Source organism: Maylandia zebra, linkage group LG8, assembly GCF_041146795.1.
Source record: "Maylandia zebra isolate NMK-2024a linkage group LG8, Mzebra_GT3a, whole genome shotgun sequence".
In the NCBI taxonomy this organism is placed as follows: Eukaryota; Metazoa; Chordata; class Actinopteri; order Cichliformes; family Cichlidae; genus Maylandia; species Maylandia zebra.
This window is the reverse complement of record NC_135174.1, coordinates 9,792,852-9,811,079: the sequence shown is the minus strand read 5'-3', so window position 1 is coordinate 9,811,079 and position 18,228 is coordinate 9,792,852. Positions and strand designations below refer to the sequence as shown.

The following is an 18,228-nucleotide window of genomic DNA, read 5'->3' as shown; positions in this document are numbered from 1 at the left end:
AGAGGTACACTTCAACTGTGAGAGACAGAATGTGAAAAAAAAAATCCATGAATTCACATGGTAGGATTTGTAAAGAATTTATTCGTAAATCAGGGTGGAAAATAAGTATTTGGTCACCTCAAACATGGAAAATCTCTGGCTCTCACAGACCTGTAACGTCTTCTGTAAGAAGCTTTTCTGTCCCCCACTCGTTACCTGTATGAATGGCACCTGTTTGAACTCATCATCTGTATAAAAGACACCTGTCCACAGCCTCAAACAGTCAGACTCCAAACTCCGCCATGGCCAAGACCAAAGAGCTTTCGAAGGACACCAGGAAAAGTATTGTAGACCTGCACCAGACTGGGAAGAGTGAATCTACAATAGGCAAGCAGCTTGGTGTGAAAAAATCAACTGTGGGAGCAATCATCAGAAAATGGAAGACATACAAGACCACTGATAATCTCCCTCGATCTGGGGCTCCACGCAAGATCTCATCCCGTGGGGTCAAAATGATCATGAGAACGGTGAGCAAAGATCCCAGAACCACACGGGGGGACCTGGTGAATGACCTGCAGAGAGCTGGGACCAAAGTAACAAAGGTCACCATCAGTAACACACTACAACGGCAGGGAATCAAATCCCGCAGTGCCAGACGTGTTCCGCTGCTGAAGCCAGTGCATGTCCAGGCCCGTCTGAAGTTTGCCAGAGAGCACATGGATGATACAGCAGAGGATTGGGAGAATGTCATGTGGTCAGATGAAACCAAAGTAGAACTTTTTGGTATAAACTCAACTCGTCGTGTTTGGAGGAAGAAGAATACTGAGTTGCATCCCAAGAACACCATACCTACTGTGAAGCATGGGGGTGGAAACATCATGCTATGGGGCTGTTTTTCTGCCAAGGGGACAGGACGACTGATCCGTGTTAAGGACAGAATGAATGGGGCCATGTATCGTGAGATTTTGAGCCAAAACCTCCTTCCATCAGTGAGAACTTTGAAGATGAAACGAGGCTGGGTCTTCCAACATGACACTGATCCAAAACACACCGCCCGGGCAACAAAGGAGTGGCTCCGTAAGAAGCATTTGAAAGTCCTGGAGTGGCCTAGCCAGTCTCCAGACCTCAACCCCATAGAAAATCTGTGGCGGGAGTTGAAAGTCCGTGTTGCTCGGCGACAGCCCCAAAACATCACTGCTCTCGAGAAGATCTGCATGGAGGAATGGGCCAAAATACCAGCTACTGTGTGTGCAAACCTGGTAAAGACCTATAGTAAACGTTTGACCTCTGTTATTGCCAACAAAGGTTATGTTAGAAAGTATTGAGTTGTATTTTTGTTATTGACCAAACGTTACAGGTCTGTGAGAGCCAGAGATTTTCCATGTTTGAGGTGACCAAATACTTATTTTCCACCCTGATTTACGAATAAATTCTTTACAAATCCTACCATGTGAATTCATGGATTTTTTTTTTCACATTCTGTCTCTCACAGTTGAAGTGTACCTCTGGTGCAAATTACTGACCTCTGTCATCATTTTAGGTGGGGGAACTTGCACAATCGGTGGCTGACTAAATACTTTTTTGCCCCACTGTATATAGTATAGCTACAGCTCTTGACAGGTGAGTGTCAGGCTGGTGACAGATTGTGGCCAATCAGCCTGAAAACTGGTTCATTCCTGTCACCAGCTGATTCAGTCTGTGCTTTTCTAATATTCACCATGAAATGTGCACACCTGACATCCCACTGACTATAAAGCATCATTTCCCTGAAGTATTTAACGTGAGGCACAACAAGAGATCCGGCTAAGCCCCCAAAAAGATCATCTAAGCCCCCGGCGTTCTGTATCCTGTATTGATTTGAGCAGCTGCGATTTGACTCGCTGATACTCACACATCTTGGAATTCCTCCAGTGTCTTCTGTGGTGTGAATACATTTAACAGCCCAATAATCTGCAACAACAACAACAAAAAAAAGTGTAATTGCTGGAGTTGTTTTGTATATTTGACAACATCTTCACATCCACGTCCCTGGACACGAAGGCCAACTCTTAATTTGAAAAGTTAAACGAGGAAGCGTTAGCATTATTTATGAATAACAGCAGGATAGTTTCCTCATTCACACCTCCGAGGCAGCAGCACCGAGAAGTTTGTGGTCATTCAAAACACTATTTTTTATGGTTCGTTTCCATGTGTGGCGCTCAGCAGGTTCTGCTTTAAAACAAACATATTGTCCAGTTCTTTTTGCTTCCCTGCTGACTCATACTTTACACAACTCTGAATATAGTGACTCTAAAGATCAATACTTAAATCATTGTAATGGACAGGAATGAGAATAGCATTTAAATGCATCCTGCTAACACTTTTCAAAGCTAATTGTCCCCTTTAATTTCTACTGTACATTCTCTGCTCCTGCTTAAATTATACTTCTATTCAATGCTCAGGTTTATCTACATGAAATGCACCTACACTATACAGTCAAAAGGTAAGGCTATCCTCTAACGTCTAAAGAATTAGACCAAAACATTCAAACCATGCAAAAGAAACAAAAATGCCATTAAATTCTGGCTCTTACATTCTTGTGGTTGACACATTTCATTAGCACCAGTTCCCTGTAGGCCCGTTTTGCATGAGTTTGATTCTGAAAGGGTCGGCTCAACTTCTTGATGGCAACGTTCCTCTCCAAGTTGTGGTCGTACGCCGAACTGGGGTGAAGGAGCACAGGAGAAATTCAGTCAGCAATAATGGATGTTAAAAATTGTTCTTTGTTTTTGTTGTTTTTCCCTGACGGCCAAAGGAATATGAAGATTTTGCCTTTTTCAGCTTTATTTATTAGGGACAGTAGAGACTGACAGGAAAGGAAGAGCAGAGGAAGAGAGAAATAGCGCCACTGAACTAAAGTGAGCCAAGTCTGTTGCTAATATTTTGCCCATAATATACACCTAAGGGGAGCTATACTGAATGTGGCAGTCTCTAAAAAGTTATCCCTTGTGTTGCACTTAAGTCCAAAAATCTGTAGTTCTGCAAACTGCCATAAAGCCCAATGACCCCTGGGTTAAATGACCAGCTTTACAATAGAAACAAACATGTTTACATCCCATTACCAAAAAATGATTTCCCCGGTCATGAAAGCCATACACGAACTACATTTTGATATAAATCATCAAATAAGGTTTCGATGTTGTGTATGTTTAAAGGTTACAGAAAGCTACAGCTTCACAGCCAGTAACAGAACCACTCGACCTGAAGTCTTGACCACGTTTGCGGCGCCTTTTGAAGCATTTTTAATATAATCATTTGACAAATAGCATGCCTTGCTCGGTTTTAAATCTGACCAAATATACCATATGTGGTTTGAGAGAATTTTAGAAATCCATCTAATAGAACATATAACACGCTCCCCGAGGCCTTAGAAAGAGAGAGGGAGACCTATTTTTTACATTATTTAAACAACTAAGCTTGGTTTTTCTTCATTTCTGCAACCAAAATATTAAATCTTTACACCCGTACGGTTTCCTTTTAAATAAAAGAAACAAATTTAGTTGGTAATAACGGATAAACTGAGGATCGGAAATTTCTATGCAGAATGAGTCAGCAAACTTTGTCTATTGAGCAATACATTCGGACAGCCCATAATGCCTCCTCCTACTTTAAACTTAGGTTGGTTACTCTATCTGTTAAAAACAAAACAAAAACAACATCGCTGCCAATGAGCTTAGGTTTATAATTGGCTGGATAAAGCACCACGTAGACCCAAATTCTTTTCTTGTCAATGCCGGCCATAAGTGATGTTTCATATACAGAGATGTACATTAGTAATGCCAAGTATGCTTTACACTGTCAGAGGAACTTTAGTTATAACTGTAGAAAATGCGCGAACATGTTTAGTCCTGCTGTGCTGCTCTGTTTTATGCCGCTAAAATGTCAGCAAATGCTCTTAAATGTCACGTTAAAGAGCTCCACTGTGCAGCTGTCATAGAAATAAAATGAATAGTCAAACAAGTGTACAAACAAACACATTTACAATTGTTTTATGTAGCATCCCTCTGTAGGATTTTCTAGTAATATTTTTATAATCTTCATATGAGCGGATTCTCTTGTAGGTGGAACTCAACTGTGTCATTTTGTGAGGACTAGAGTCAGATGGTGCAGAAATGTGAGTGTGCAGAATGCCTGAAGCAGAACGTGCACGTTAAAAAGGGCTCTGTGTTGTAATTGCTTTGTAGTCCACCCCTCATGTGAGTGGGTCTGTATGCCTGAATTGATGATATTAGGAATATCCCCTCTCCCTGACATAACAGACAAGAAACTGAGCATTTAGAGCAGTGTCAAGCCTGAGCTTTTGGTTCTTAGGGATTACTTGTACATACCTGAATTTATTACTTTAAACAAAACTTTGATCACGTGTGTACGACCTCACGGCGTCGTAACATTACAGATGGGACAGAAAATAAAGAAACGTTTAACAGGCCCACTATTAATCCTTTTCCAGCACTAAGCACTGCAGTTGTTGAGATTTTGTAGCCAGCAAGTTCTTACATGACAAGCTAAAGTCTTAGCTGACACTCTTAACTGTGTTGTGCATCAGTTTTCTGGTATTCCTACCTGGTATGAGGAAGAGAGAAGGTTAATGACAGCAAAGACGCTAGATGAGTTCGTCAAGCTCATCTTATGTTACAAGTTGAAATGGATTCATTCTGACAGCTCATGTGATTTTGATGGGCCAATCAATCAACCACTTGATGCATAAGCAAAAAAAAATAAAAAATATTCATGGCTCATTGCAAATATGAAAGAATACCAAAAAAAAAAAAAACCCTAGAAAATTTTAGAAACCAATTGTGGTGTGGATCAGTTCACTCCAACACCTAACCCTCTCACATCAACAAAACTTCACAGGAAAGATAACACCACACGGTGCTGTCAACAAATAGAATATTATGCATCAATTTTCTGTGTTGTATGCAACTTATGCTGCTCTTTTTACATCTGTTCTTATCAACTTTCGTCAACGGCAGCCGGCAAAGTCCAAGGTGTGCTTTTCAAGCTTTCATCAAATGTTAGACAGGTTTTGGTGGTGAAGTTAAATCTAACTTTTCGCTGAGTAAAGAAGTGACCAATCTGCAAGTGAAGGTTGTCATCTGGGTCAGCAGAAAGTAAATATACTCACCAAACAATTCCCTGTGCGCCGGATCCAATGGGTCTTAGGTTCTGGTAGCGCTTTAAAACTGTAAAAGTTGAATCGCCCACATCTATACTGTAGTACTCCCTTTCACGCTTGTTTCGGTTCATGGTGAAGTCTTGGACACAATCGGTGACTGGGCATCCAAATGGAGCTCGCCTCTCAAGACCTGCAAAGTATTAACAGGAGATCAGACTATAGAGATTTCTAGAACACGTTTCAATCAAGAAACACTATAGCTGTGTGTTACAGCACACCCTCTTTATGTTTAAAGCCCAGTGTAAAATCAGTGAGCCATAAACAGTTGTCCCCAGGCAAAGTATATGAACAGGTCCTACCAGCATCCAAGTTGCCGTTTGTTATCTCTGCCAATAACTATTTTTCCACCGTCCTTTTTCTTTTTTGGCATATTTACAATTTGTGCATAAAAATGTGAATGACAAAGCAGAAAAGTGTTGAAAATGCATCTCCGTGTGTCTGTAAATGCTACAATTGACAGACTAAGCAGATAAATCATCGAGTAAATGATACACACTGTACTGTGCTGAGACTGGAGGAACAAATCTATCAGATCTGAGCAAAGACCACCCTCACTGACTCATTACATCAAACAAAACAGAAAAGCTACATTTTCAACAGTGTTTTTCTCAAGGCTTTCCTGTTCAGGAAATGCAAGTAAACAAGTTCTAAAAACTGGAGTTACTTCAGTTACCATGTGGGACTAGTTCCAAAAGTCCATACCCACAGATCAACTGCACAGCACATAAACAAATAGATTTGGCTTTAAAGGCACAGTGACAGTCTGCTCTTAAGTTTCTCTGGTGCTCAAAATTACACAGGTTACTAACCAAGCTAGGTAGCAGGAACATATATTAGTTGATCACTCCTCTGTGGTACCCTTTCTTCCAGTTGACAGTCACATAATCCTCTTTTTCAGTAGTACCTACTCGGATCGACTCGGCACGGTTCGCCACGGTTTTCAGTATTTTCCCATAAGGTCATAGTACCTGGTACCAGGTACTTTTTTAGTACCTGCTCGACCGGGATGCCAAGCGATCCGTGCAGGTACTAAAATGTGACGTCGCCACACCGCAGTAGCATCACTGAATGAGTCATGAGAGCGTCTCGTTCACAAAAATTGAAGCCACCGAACCCCCCCCCCCCCCCAAAAAGAAACAAAACAAAATGGCTGTGTTCCCCAGGTCTCACAAAAAGCCACATGTCCACCTTTGTTGTAGCGTTCATGTTGCAAATTAATTACATTGCTGGATGCCCAGACGTGTTGCTATGATGACAAGCACGCACACTGGGTTGTGAACCAGTCGATCCGAGTCCGAGTAAGTATTAATGGGAAAAGGGGTTATACTGTTTTGAAAGAAATAAAAAACAAAAACGAAAGTTCAAAACTAATGAGTGATGTGACAGTGGCTAGGTCCATCTTTTATCTACAGGTTATAGTTTTCTTATAGAAAAGAAAACTGCACCGAATTTAAAACGGATATTTGAAGAATTTCTGTTGAAGCACTCAGGAAAGTATTTCCATACACTATCCCACAATATAGGCCGTCTGACACAGTTTATTATCTCACAATGGCTACTAGTTAATTCAATCAAACAAGCCAGGAGGAAGCAGTTATCTTATCGGTTACATTTAATCAAATGTTCACAGTGTTAGCATTATGTATGACCCTGTCATAATGAATATTTAGGATCATTATCTGTACCAAACAAAATCAGATTTATTTCTTGAAAATAATTGACTTGTAGTGATCAGGTCTACGGCAGCGCAAAACATAATGGTACAAATCCTGTCTTGCTTTCTTCCGCTTCTCCCCCCCCATTCAAACCCGGAAGAACTCATTAATCTCAGAAAAATCAAACCAGCCGTGTCTTGAATCCTAAAGGAAGCTTCATCAACTGTAATGACAACTAAGCCTCTGCAATCCAACTTATAGCCCAGAGGACCTGCGCACACATATATAAATTCCAAAGGTCAGGGCGACGGGAGCAGTGATCAAGGCACAGAGGAAGAAGGAAGCCGGGTTTCGTGCAGGAGATGAAGATGACAAATCATTAGTGGAATTTGGAGCATTGTGCTGAGGAGGTTGGCTGTGTAGTGATAGCTGTACGTTCCACGGGTCATTCCCTGAACTGGATTTCTCCAGCTACTGCAGGCAGACCACACCCCACCCTCTTCCTTTTTAGTATCAGTCAGCCCACCAACCTCCTCTACTCTGTTTGATACACAGAAATTAAGAACTTATTATCTAGGATAGCTTTCAAAGAAATATGTCTATTAACAAAATCATATTAAACAAAGCACTCTGTTGGTAAGAGTAGTACAACAACAAATACTGTTTTGGTATGGAAGATATTATTTGGGAAAAAACCCCTTTATAACAGCAGTGGAGTCATCTTAAATTCTGTGATTACTTACTAAGATTAATCTAGAAAGCAAGTGACCGATACCAGTGCCAGCTTTTAAACCTGGGGGTAGTGTGCCTGTGTTGCTCTATCCTTTCACTGCTGAAGCATTAGTTAGTGGTGGGGTCTCTCTCTTGGAATTGAATCATTCTGTTCCAGTCAATTTGAAAAATGGCAGCAGAGGCATAAGTAGCAGAAACAGCAGTACCGAACAGATGTGGTATGGCTGTGATGACTCGATATGTAGTATATCTAAGAAGGTGTGTATGAGGATTAGAGATGGACCGATCCGATATTACGTATCGGTCCGATACTGACCTAAATTACTGGATCGGATATCGGAGAAAAATAAAAAATGTAATCCGATCCATTAAATATCACGAAAGCACCTCACAAAACTTGCAACACCCGTAACTCACCTCAGAATGTTAGCACGTCGGAGCAGTATGCATCACGTGATAGAGCGGCTGTGGCATGCGGGACCTGTCGGTGGTCTGGATAGCATTTGGAGCTTCGCTAGCAACCTGGCATTTCATCTCCGACAAAGTTATCCCCGAGAGAAGTAAAGCAAGTGTGTAAGTCCATCTCTGAATGTAAAGCATTCCTGCGTTAAGCTTAACAAGCGACTGCCTCTTCTTGCTGCTACTTCAATCATGAAACTGCTTAATGATCAGCTGATCGGCTTTTCTGTCGCGAGTCCGTGTCTCTAGTTTGCTTTTGGCCCACTTTGCACCAGAAAGAGGAAACCAGCGGCTGAACAACAGCAGCACATTTAAGCTTGATCAGCTGTTGTTAGAATGTATTTAATATTACTTTCTACGTAGCTGACGCTGGTAACTGTGCAGGGGCGGATCTAGCAAAGTTTAGCCAGGGGGGCCGACAGGGCATGAACAGGGGAAAGGGGGCACAAAGACATACTTTTCTTTCTTATTCTCATTTAAAATGTCGAGCTTTTAATAAATAATTATCTGACAGCCAAAGTTTTAATTTGATGCAAAATGAATAGAAGTCAATTACTGTATATAGTGACTATTAAGTCATTCATTCATATATGTATATATATATATATATATATATATATATATATGCTATAGTACTTTTTCCTTTGGGAAGGTACCATCTGTGCAGTCTGCAATTTTGTTGAAGAAAGATGTTGAATCTATTTAATATTTCTTGAAAAATAATTGATTTCTGTGCATTTTCTTTCACACTGCATCAAATTAAGGTTGATTACGTCGACTAAGCATCATGAGGTGGAGCGTGAGGGGTGGTTTCCTATTTTTTATTTATTTATTTTTGTTGTTGCTAGGAGTTGGAACCCTATTAGTTAGGTTGCTTAATATTTACGCTAAGTACTCTTTAAAATACCAGAATAGGGAGGATGGTGTAGGTTTAAGTTTATTAGATTGATCAGTATTGCTGAACTATGAAAAAAAAATTTTGCATACAGGTATAACAGAATAGCTTTAGTGTAGTTGTTGTTTTAAACTTGAGTATGAACTTATACAAAATGCAGCAAGATATTTAAAAAACAGTTTTGTTGATTAAAAAACACTATATCGGATTCATATCGGTATCGGCAGATATCCAAATTTATGATATCGGTATCGGACATAAAAAAGTGGTATCGTGCCATCTCTAATGAGGATACAGCACAGTGTAGGATTTCAGAAGGGTCAAGTACCTATGGCACATTTAATGCATAAGTATAAAACCCAGAACACACTTTCAGTCAAACAAACAGTGATTACTGCTGCTGCCCCTCCACGTGACCAACACAGGTGCATTTCAAAGAACAGAAGAAAACACAGCCAACTGCTGAGGGCTAGAACATTCAGCTTTATCTCATTTTCTTCACTTTTGCTTCAACGCTGCTTTGAAGGACTGAAGTCAAGAACACCTCAGTTAAACCTGAGTCACATCTGAGACGCAGTGCAGAAAGGAACTGAGTCACTGCGCTTGCCCAACAGTGACGGCTGTGAAAGCACCCAATACGTACTGAGACTGGATCTGTTAGACCACATTCTGAAGTGGTCTACGTCACACGGGGTCACATTCTTTTTGTTGCGTTTCTTCAAACGCGGCGGTAGTCACGTCAAATAATGTGCCTCCTGCCACATTTTTAAAAATACACTATTTGTTTTGCATATAGCTGTTGGCTCTAATTCCAAGTATCAAAAATGAGATGCGCGTCTGTTTGAAGACGTATCTTTTGAGTTTTAATTAAAACTAACAAACCCGAATTACAAGAAACCAACAGATTCATTCAGAAATGGATGTTTATACTGGCTCACATGCCACCCTGCTGTAAACACAGCTCTGCCTGCGCTGCTTGTGTTTTGTCTTTTCTGCTTCTCCTCATCTGTGCCCTCTCCTCTCCTGCTGCATTATTCTCTTTGACTCTGATCAGAACATCTCTCTTCCCCGTTGCAGAACCATGTCAAAATTCGGCATCTAAGCCGGACGGCGAAGAGGTACAGGGATGAATACAGAGCACAACTTACAAACAACCCTGAACACAAGCAAGAAGTGTGCTGCTGGATGTTGAACAAAAAGACACACAGTGTATACAACAAAGGGTACACAACAAAACAGCAGGAGAAACAATAATAAATGTGCTAGCTGCTAAATTCAATAACAGTCTTCATGCATTTTTAATCAGAGTTTACCTACACAGGCTCTCTGGATTGGCATTTCAGCTGAAGGAAAATGCAACATTTTGCTGTGTTAATGTGACGTAATAGTATCCAACTGTGCACTCAATGTCCCTCATACATTAAACCTGCAGCCATCCTTCCCTTAAACTCCAACCAGCTCTTCTACGATGCTTCAACCGACACTAGTCTGAGCCTTACAGCCCTTATGGTGCCTTTCCAATGTGCAAGCTGATTCCACAGGCGCTAATGCAGCCCATACCATCAGTGATGCAGGCGTTTGAACTGAGTGCAGATAAGAAGCCCAATGGTCCCTGTCTTTTTCAGTCCACAGACTAAACCAAATTAAACCAAACGCACCTTTTAACTCGTGTGTCTTTGAACCACACAGTCAGATTGTTTTGGTTATTCTTGTGTTTAGGATCTCTCTCTTTGCACTGGTCTCTTTGGCTCAACTACATGCTGGATTGGGTTCATAACCCTCTTTGGCTCTCGGAAGAGGTGGACACATCTTTCTCCCTCTCCCTCCCTTATCTTCCCTGCTGCTGCTTCTATGTGTTTGTCTAGTCTCGTCTAACTCTAACCCTCAAAGAGTTTCCCAGTCTTGTTCTCTAAAACCTAAAGAATTATGGATTTGATCAACTGCTCCTGTAATGGAATTGACACCCTGCTAGGCTTGGGAGAGCCCGATTGTCCTGCGGAGACGTTTGCTGCCGGATACTCGATGGTCGGTTGCGTCGTGTGTCTGGCGACACTCTCGATGGAGGACAATGAACGACATCTACCAATTTGGAACCACGATAACAGAGTTCGGGCTGATTGGAGCTGGCTTATCGAAGAAGCGGCTACAGCTGTTCAAAATCCCATAAGTCTGGCAGACATGATAGACGATAGCAGGGCTTTGAGTACTCAGACTGTGTTTTGAACGCAATATGGATAAGATCTTGGAGAAGAACAACGGGAATTGAGATAATTGGTGACCAGTGATGGACATTAGACCAACTGTAAAAATTGGATGCAGTTGTTCGCACTAAACCCAAACATTCATCATCTTCACTCATGCGGCCCCCCTGGCGCCAGCTGAAGGCCTGTCAAGGTTGAAGCTGACTGGAACAACAAATTCTTCCCATGATAACAGGATTGTTGTCAGAACTCTTTGTCCCTCCTTCAAGGCCACCTGGGTCCACTGGAGACTGTTGACCTTCGCTTAACCGGGCGTGGTGACACACCGCTGAACACGGGATACACACATGCACACACACGAAACATGTACACTGATACTGACACGCCCTCACTATCACCCTCCCTCCCCCGAATCCAACGCCTCCTGCTTACCTCCCATCCAATGTGGACAACGGATCAGCTGGAGGCGCAATCGAAGATTGCAGCGGTCCCAGATCAGCTGTACACACTGGAATACTCTCCCATGTTGCTTGTCTGTGTTTTATTGTGTTATGGTGTGTTGATTAGAGATGGGTATCGAAACCTGGTTCTTGTTGAGAACCGGTTCCCACTGTTTCACTGACGTCATTCAGTTCCAGTCGCCCTGAATGACGTCACCACGTTGCGGAGCGTCATTTACCTGGCAGGAAACACGGCGCCTAAGCGGCTCAAACGCTCAAAAGTTTGATTACACTTTACGAGAACGGATGACAACAGGGCAACTTGCAATACTTGCAAAGTAGATATTTCATTTAAGGGAGGAAACACTACGAATATGCAAAAGCATTTGCTCACAAAACACGCGATGACCTTAAATGAATGTCGTGTTTTTAATTCCGCTCCGGACTCGTGAATCTCAACCCAGCAGCAGCGGTAACGTTTGCACGTCCTCTCCCGTTAATGCGGCGGATAAATAATCAACTAACAGTGCATATTATGTTAGCGCGATCTGTCTTATTACAAAACCTGCCATTGCTGTGCATTTAGGTGACCATGATGAGAGAGACAGAGTCTGGCTCAGATGCTGGCAGTTCTCGCTGCAGTCTACCGGTAGCATCTCCTTTCAGGCCAGGATAGACGAATGTCACCGAGCAGTGACTAAGTTTGTGGTAAAAGGCTTGCACCCATTTGCCACAACAGATGCCCCGATTTTCGGTAAGTGAATGTGTTTAATTGTAGGCAGGGACATTACTGGATATTCTTGTGTAATTGCTACAGAAGAATATTTATTTTTTTATTTTACATTTACAATTTTTTTTCCTGGGGACCCTGTGACACCCCATTGAAGAGCCGTAGGCTGTGGATCTCTTAAGATGTCACTGTTGGGTTTGTAAGGCCATGTTACTCATAAATTTCTATCTTGTTCAAAGAGAAGATATAAAACAAAAGTTCTAAGCTAATCGACCTTAGTGTTCTCCTTTTTTTTTTTTTTTTTTTAAAAGAATCGATAAGAGAATCGTTAAAGAATCGAATCGTTAAACAGAATCAAAAATGGAATCGGAATCATGAAAATCTTATCAATACCCATCCCTAGTGTTGATATCTGTGCATTCCTGTATTATCCTTTTGTGTAACACATTTCGATGTTTTTTTTCCCCCTTGCTACCTGGCCTGACCTGTCTCCCCAATGTGATGTTTGTGTATTGTATGTACGGTTGGCAAGGTCTGTCATCTCGGTTGTGAGCAACTGCAACTGACAAATAAAGGCTACCTCATCATCATCATCATCATAATGCTCAGGTCAGGTCTCACTGTGTAAAGCCCCACTAGTTTGTTTTAATAATTTAAATTATCCAGTTCAGCTAGATGGACCTATGAAGATATTTAATTTTTCTCACTTTGCATGCTGCCGACTACCAAGGCGACAGTAAAACTGCCAGCTGACCAGCTTTTGTTGAATCAAAGGAAAAGAAATTGTCATCAGTATGTTTCTTCAAAGCAGCTCTTAAATGAAGTTAAGTATGAAACAGCAATGGTTTTAAGGATTCAGTTTTCAATCATTTAATTAGACTACTATAGCAACTATGCAAGAATTTACTAGAACAATTATGTCTAGCGTAACTTTGACAGCGAATACTCTGAGGCCTCCACGTCGCTTTCATATTCAGTTCCCCGTTCAATCCAAATGAGCTCAGCTTCTTTCATGTACAACATTTAGCCGCATCCACCACAAAGCAAAAATGTCAGCTTTATTTGCCAGAGGTATCCTTCTGCGCACAGACCAGAAATACCATGCAAAACACTCCTGGACACGCTTTTCAGAAAAAGTCATTTAGCATATCAAATATAGGCCACACAGGAGGGAGAGGGCGTATTCAAGCTCTGTTTTACTTAGTATGTGTAGCTCTATCCCAGCGCTGCAAAGAGTATGTCTAAACAAATGGTACATGATCATTTCTCCTATGTGAAGGAAGAGCAGTGCAAAGGTTTTCAGGATCCCTGTGAGACAGGTAAATCCCCAGCTTCCTTTTAAGATGGAACTCAGCAATCTGATGGAGTGTATCAAGCTATCAGCCCCATCAACCTCAGTTGTTAGAAAGCAGCGAATCGTGCATGTGTGGAAGCCTGCATGAAAATAAAATAATCTATGTAAAGGAATTGTGGAGCTGCAAATCAAGTCAACCTACACAGGTAGGTTTGAACCACTTGAATAAGAAATTATAATCACAACAGCACAAACCTAGACGACCACAAAGGTAAGACGGGCCAAGATCTACATATAACTGAATGGGGGAAAAAAAAGAAGCAATCATTTCTGTCTCAACATGAATCAGGAAATATTTAACTGTGCAAGAAGCTGTTAAACTAGCTTATTAATTATTTAGTCTGTACAGGTAAGATTCTGCAGTTTTCCAGATGAAAACCAAGCAGGACTCCGAGTGTAAGCTGCTCTCACCACAGCCAGGCTGGCTTTTGAACGCTCTGCCAGGCCCAAGCATCAGGGATGTTTTCTTAAGACACCAGCTCCAACCATTTAATTAGCTAATGTATGTTATTATCCTGCTCTTAATGATAAATGTTTTTACACATGTGAAAACATACTGAAGCAGCTCAGTAGAACTAAGGTTTAAGACATCTCTTAAAGAAAAATTGCCATAGCAGTGGCGCAGGTTTTTTGACAACTGGCTCAGTTATCAATTAGGATTCGTTTGTACATGCTAATCTGAAAATAAATGACAATACTACAGCACTACAGTATTTTTAAACCCATCAACCCGCTTTTATAAACACATGTGGCACATGAAAGTTGCAGCTGTATCAGAATTCAAATTAAGCACATGTGGCACAGCTACTGCCATCCACTGACACACTGGTGGTGGGCAAATAAGGTCTCTGACAGCCAGACAGAACTAAACAGATAACTGTGTCAAAAAGTAGCAGATATGGCTTCTGAACTGCCGCTCCTGTCCAGATATTCTCCCACACAGCTGTCCATCACGCTGTCACTGCTGGGAGCTGATCCTTCTTTTCCCATCTTGTCTACCTTTGTTCCGTTTCACCCAGAAAAGAAAAACCATAAACGCGAAATTCTTGCAAATATCAAACAGTTCCAAGTTATCTGGGTGACCACAGTCGATTCCACCAGCAGTATCGCTTTTTATCTTCAAAGCGCTCGCACTCAGCCAAAGTAGCTGCTGCTGATAAGAGCTCACAAGGCCTTATTCAGTGCCAAATTCTGGTACCAATGAAGGCCCTGAATGACACTTCTCTCATGGCCATCTGCAGACACAAACCACGGGGGGTTTATTGTTAAACTTCCTGTAATCTTGGCCTAGATTTCAAGCTGTCTGACAAACTGCTGATCAAGTAATTGACAATACTCTGAATAAGAAAAACCTAAATTTTAAAAAAAGAAAAACAACAACAAAAAAAACCCCAGGCAGTTAATTTGTGTGAGTATCACATGCCTCATGGTAGCAGACAGGAAACACACCACAAGAAAAGCTTAACCAATCTATAAAGCAGAGGGGCACATGCTATAATACCAGTAAATAGACCCATCCCCTAGGCTCCAGTCTGGGGATCTGCTCATTCAGCTTTTTCCAGTGCTGATAGGATACCAATACCTTGGCTTTAGGTATCTGCCAGTATCAAATAATAATCTGATACCAGAGTTAATGAGCTGTAATCTTCACTCTGAGGATGACACTGGGAATTATTCTTTTAATGTGTGAGACAACATAAGGCTTGACTTTAAAATAAATAAATTTTAAAAAAAAATGGGTTAGAACAACAAAGGGACCCAAAGCATCCGATGCCACCTCCGCGACGTTTAGAAGAACAACATGCGCCGAAAAGGAGGCAGTGGAAAGCAGAAAGCAGTCTCAGGTGTGATTCCATTTTCAAAATAGTGCTTTCTGCATTATTTGTAGCTCAAAATTCAATACAAGGCAATACATCTAATCTGAGGAAACGCCTGGTCAAACACAAAATATTCCTACAAACTGAAGAGTGCACTGTTTGACAGCTTGAAAGCCTATTTCAATTAGGACCTGCAGGTAGCATCATCATTGTTGTCGCCAACATATAAGAAGTTCAGCTCATGGATGATGATGAAAATTTTAGAATGGTGACAATCTACAGGTACCGAACCAGGCAGCTGGATAAGCTGCTGACAGACTGGATTTTCCCCCCACCCTGTCGGCTAGTTTAGCATTTTTAAACTGGCTCCGCTTAAGTGTCTTATCAGCATGCTGTTTACAGTAAATAAATGCATTATATGAGACTGCACGTCCACAACCCAAGTATGTAAACATAACTGATAACAGTCTAACATTACTATTTAATACTGTAGTAGCAAACACTGTGGCAGCGATGTCAAATCACAGACGACGTCTGAAAACAACAAAGACGACCGGAGCAGTGTGTAAAATGTTGCAGATAACGAAGAGGACGTGTCACAATTCATAATATACAAAAAAATGATTGTTTCCGTTTCCTGCTCAGAAATTCTGGGCCCTTCTTTTAAGAAGCTTAATTTATTTAGGTTAATGTATATGATATTAGGGCCTCTGGAGGCAAAAACAAAGCAATATGGACCAACCTTTTGTGTCCATAATCTAAAAGTGCAGAGAGGCACAACCGTCTCTGCTCTCAGCTGTGACTGTTTGAACTGTGACGTGCTGGGTTAATTGTTGTATTTGTGTTAGGGCTGGTCCCAGCAGAAGAATTAAAGCAGGACGAGCACTGCATCGCTACCGTGATGACTGGTTTTATGTCAAACAATGACTCCACTCTCCAAAAAAAATGATGCTACACACTTGTGTCTACTAATAAAATGGCCTGCTGATGGGTGTCTAGATACAAACAGTTGTCACAAAAAGACAACACAAATCAGCTGAAACCATGGTAAAAAAGTTAAGAGGCTTATAATCCCTCGGACATTTCAGTATCAAGATGTCAGAGTGGGCTCGATGTGGATTCATAATCCTGGCTCTGCAGGCTACCTTTTGCTTTTGGTGCAGGAATCAGATTTCTTGGATCTTTTGGCCTGACCATCCCTGTCCTCTTGGCAGGTTGTTCCCAAAAGCCCCGCTAGCAATGTGCAGTGCACTGTGAGAGCTGCATCGCCCAAATATGACGACAGAAGCACTTCAGTGTAACCAAGATGCACATATTGAGTGCACAAGCTGCAACCTGGGGTGATTTCTGCCTAACCCAACTTTGGCCATATAATAAAATTCTTAATACAGCTAATAATCTCGTGTGTTAGATAAGAAACACACAATCCTCTGATCTCATCCCTGTTTATAATAAAGACAGGAGCTAAGAAATGCTCTCACACTGATGCAACTGGCAAAAAAAGGAGTACATTTGTCAATCTGCAGGTTAAATCATCACATTAAAAACACACACAAGCACAAAGACTGCAGTCTGAGCCTGATACTTTTATACCTCTGTGACACCACCCGGTTCACGCTTGGCGGTGTAAGCTGTGCTAATGACATGGATAGGTATACTTCCCAGTGTAGCCGCTCACTCTGGTTGCCTTGTACCATTTAGGCCAGACCTGTCCTGCCTGCTGTGGTGCTGGTCACCCTATACGTTGTGGTGCTGGTCACCCTATACGTTATGGTGACACCTATTTAGAGTAACGTGTGTGACCCACATTTGTCCGTTCCCCTCCCAGCAGTTGACAATAACACGTCAAACATGTCTCAGTGGGAGAAAAAAAATCCATATGTCGAGCTCACCCCTCTCTGGTTAATTCCAACAGTGTCGACCCCGCAGTCGCCACTCGCTGCCTGCTGCCGGAGACACAAGCTGGACGGTGTTTAGGAGGAAAACAGCGCTTTAATCCCTTTCTTCCCTCCGGTTACACTCCCGTTTCGTCACACTAGCAGGCTGGGAACACCGCAAGATACATGTGTAGCTTCTACGCAACCTAGTCTCAGTGCTTCCGCGACCCAGGCAGTTTCTGCCATTTCATACCAACGTCGTCGAAACCTTCCGATGTTTCCTCGGCTGCACAATGAGAACCAGGGGGCGTTCAAAACCGCCTGCGCGTTCCCGGCGGCTACGTCTGCAAAGCGGAAGCGACGGTTTTGCAACGTTTTGGAATGATGTCGCGTTCAATGGGAATGGGTGGATGTTAACTACTTGCTAAAGGGTTATTTAAAAACCTGAAAGGTACAACTACTCATCTTCTACTGAAAACGTTATACAAAAGTGACGAGTAACATTTAAAATAGCGCTAACAAAGTATTATCAGTTTTATAGCTGTTTTCTACACCTAGCTATCAAGCAAATGTAAGACAGGTTCACATAAAAAATAACTATTCCAGTTAAACTTATACATGTTAAAGCGCCAAATGAAAATAATTTTGTCCTGAATGACAATTTAAAGGTATTTATAGACTACTTTTATGAGGTGTAGCCTTTGCTTTACTTTTCTAGATAAAAACCTGGTCCAAAGTTGGTCCATAGCATCATACTTTGTAACATTTTGACTTATCAAGGCCTCAAAATCAACATATATCCCATACATATAATTAAATTATGTATAAGTAAAATACATATGACATTTTATTCAGCACCCTACACAGATTT

At 41.6% G+C, this 18,228-nt stretch overlaps 1 protein-coding gene across 4 annotated transcripts in view; it reads right to left on the bottom strand.

Annotated features, from left to right (window-relative positions):
* mapk8b (mitogen-activated protein kinase 8b) overlaps positions 1–17,672 on the bottom strand; it is a 34,680-nt gene extending 17,008 nt beyond the window's left edge. The window contains exons 1-4 of one of the 4 annotated variants that reach the window (XM_023153367.3): positions 17,373–17,672; positions 5,147–5,327; positions 2,552–2,681; positions 1,871–1,929 (exon numbers count right to left, since the gene is read on the bottom strand). In XM_023153367.3, coding sequence (XP_023009135.1) covers positions 1,871–1,929; positions 2,552–2,681; positions 5,147–5,268 — 311 coding nt within the window. In that variant the 5' untranslated portion in view covers positions 5,269–5,327; positions 17,373–17,672. Of the gene's footprint in view, positions 1–1,870; positions 1,930–2,551; positions 2,682–5,146; positions 5,328–5,496; positions 5,664–17,372 lie in introns of those variants that run through there. The other 3 variants (XM_014409732.4, XM_014409733.3, XM_023153366.3) reach the window with 3 other exon arrangements.
* Between the last annotated feature and the right edge of the window lie 556 nt (positions 17,673–18,228).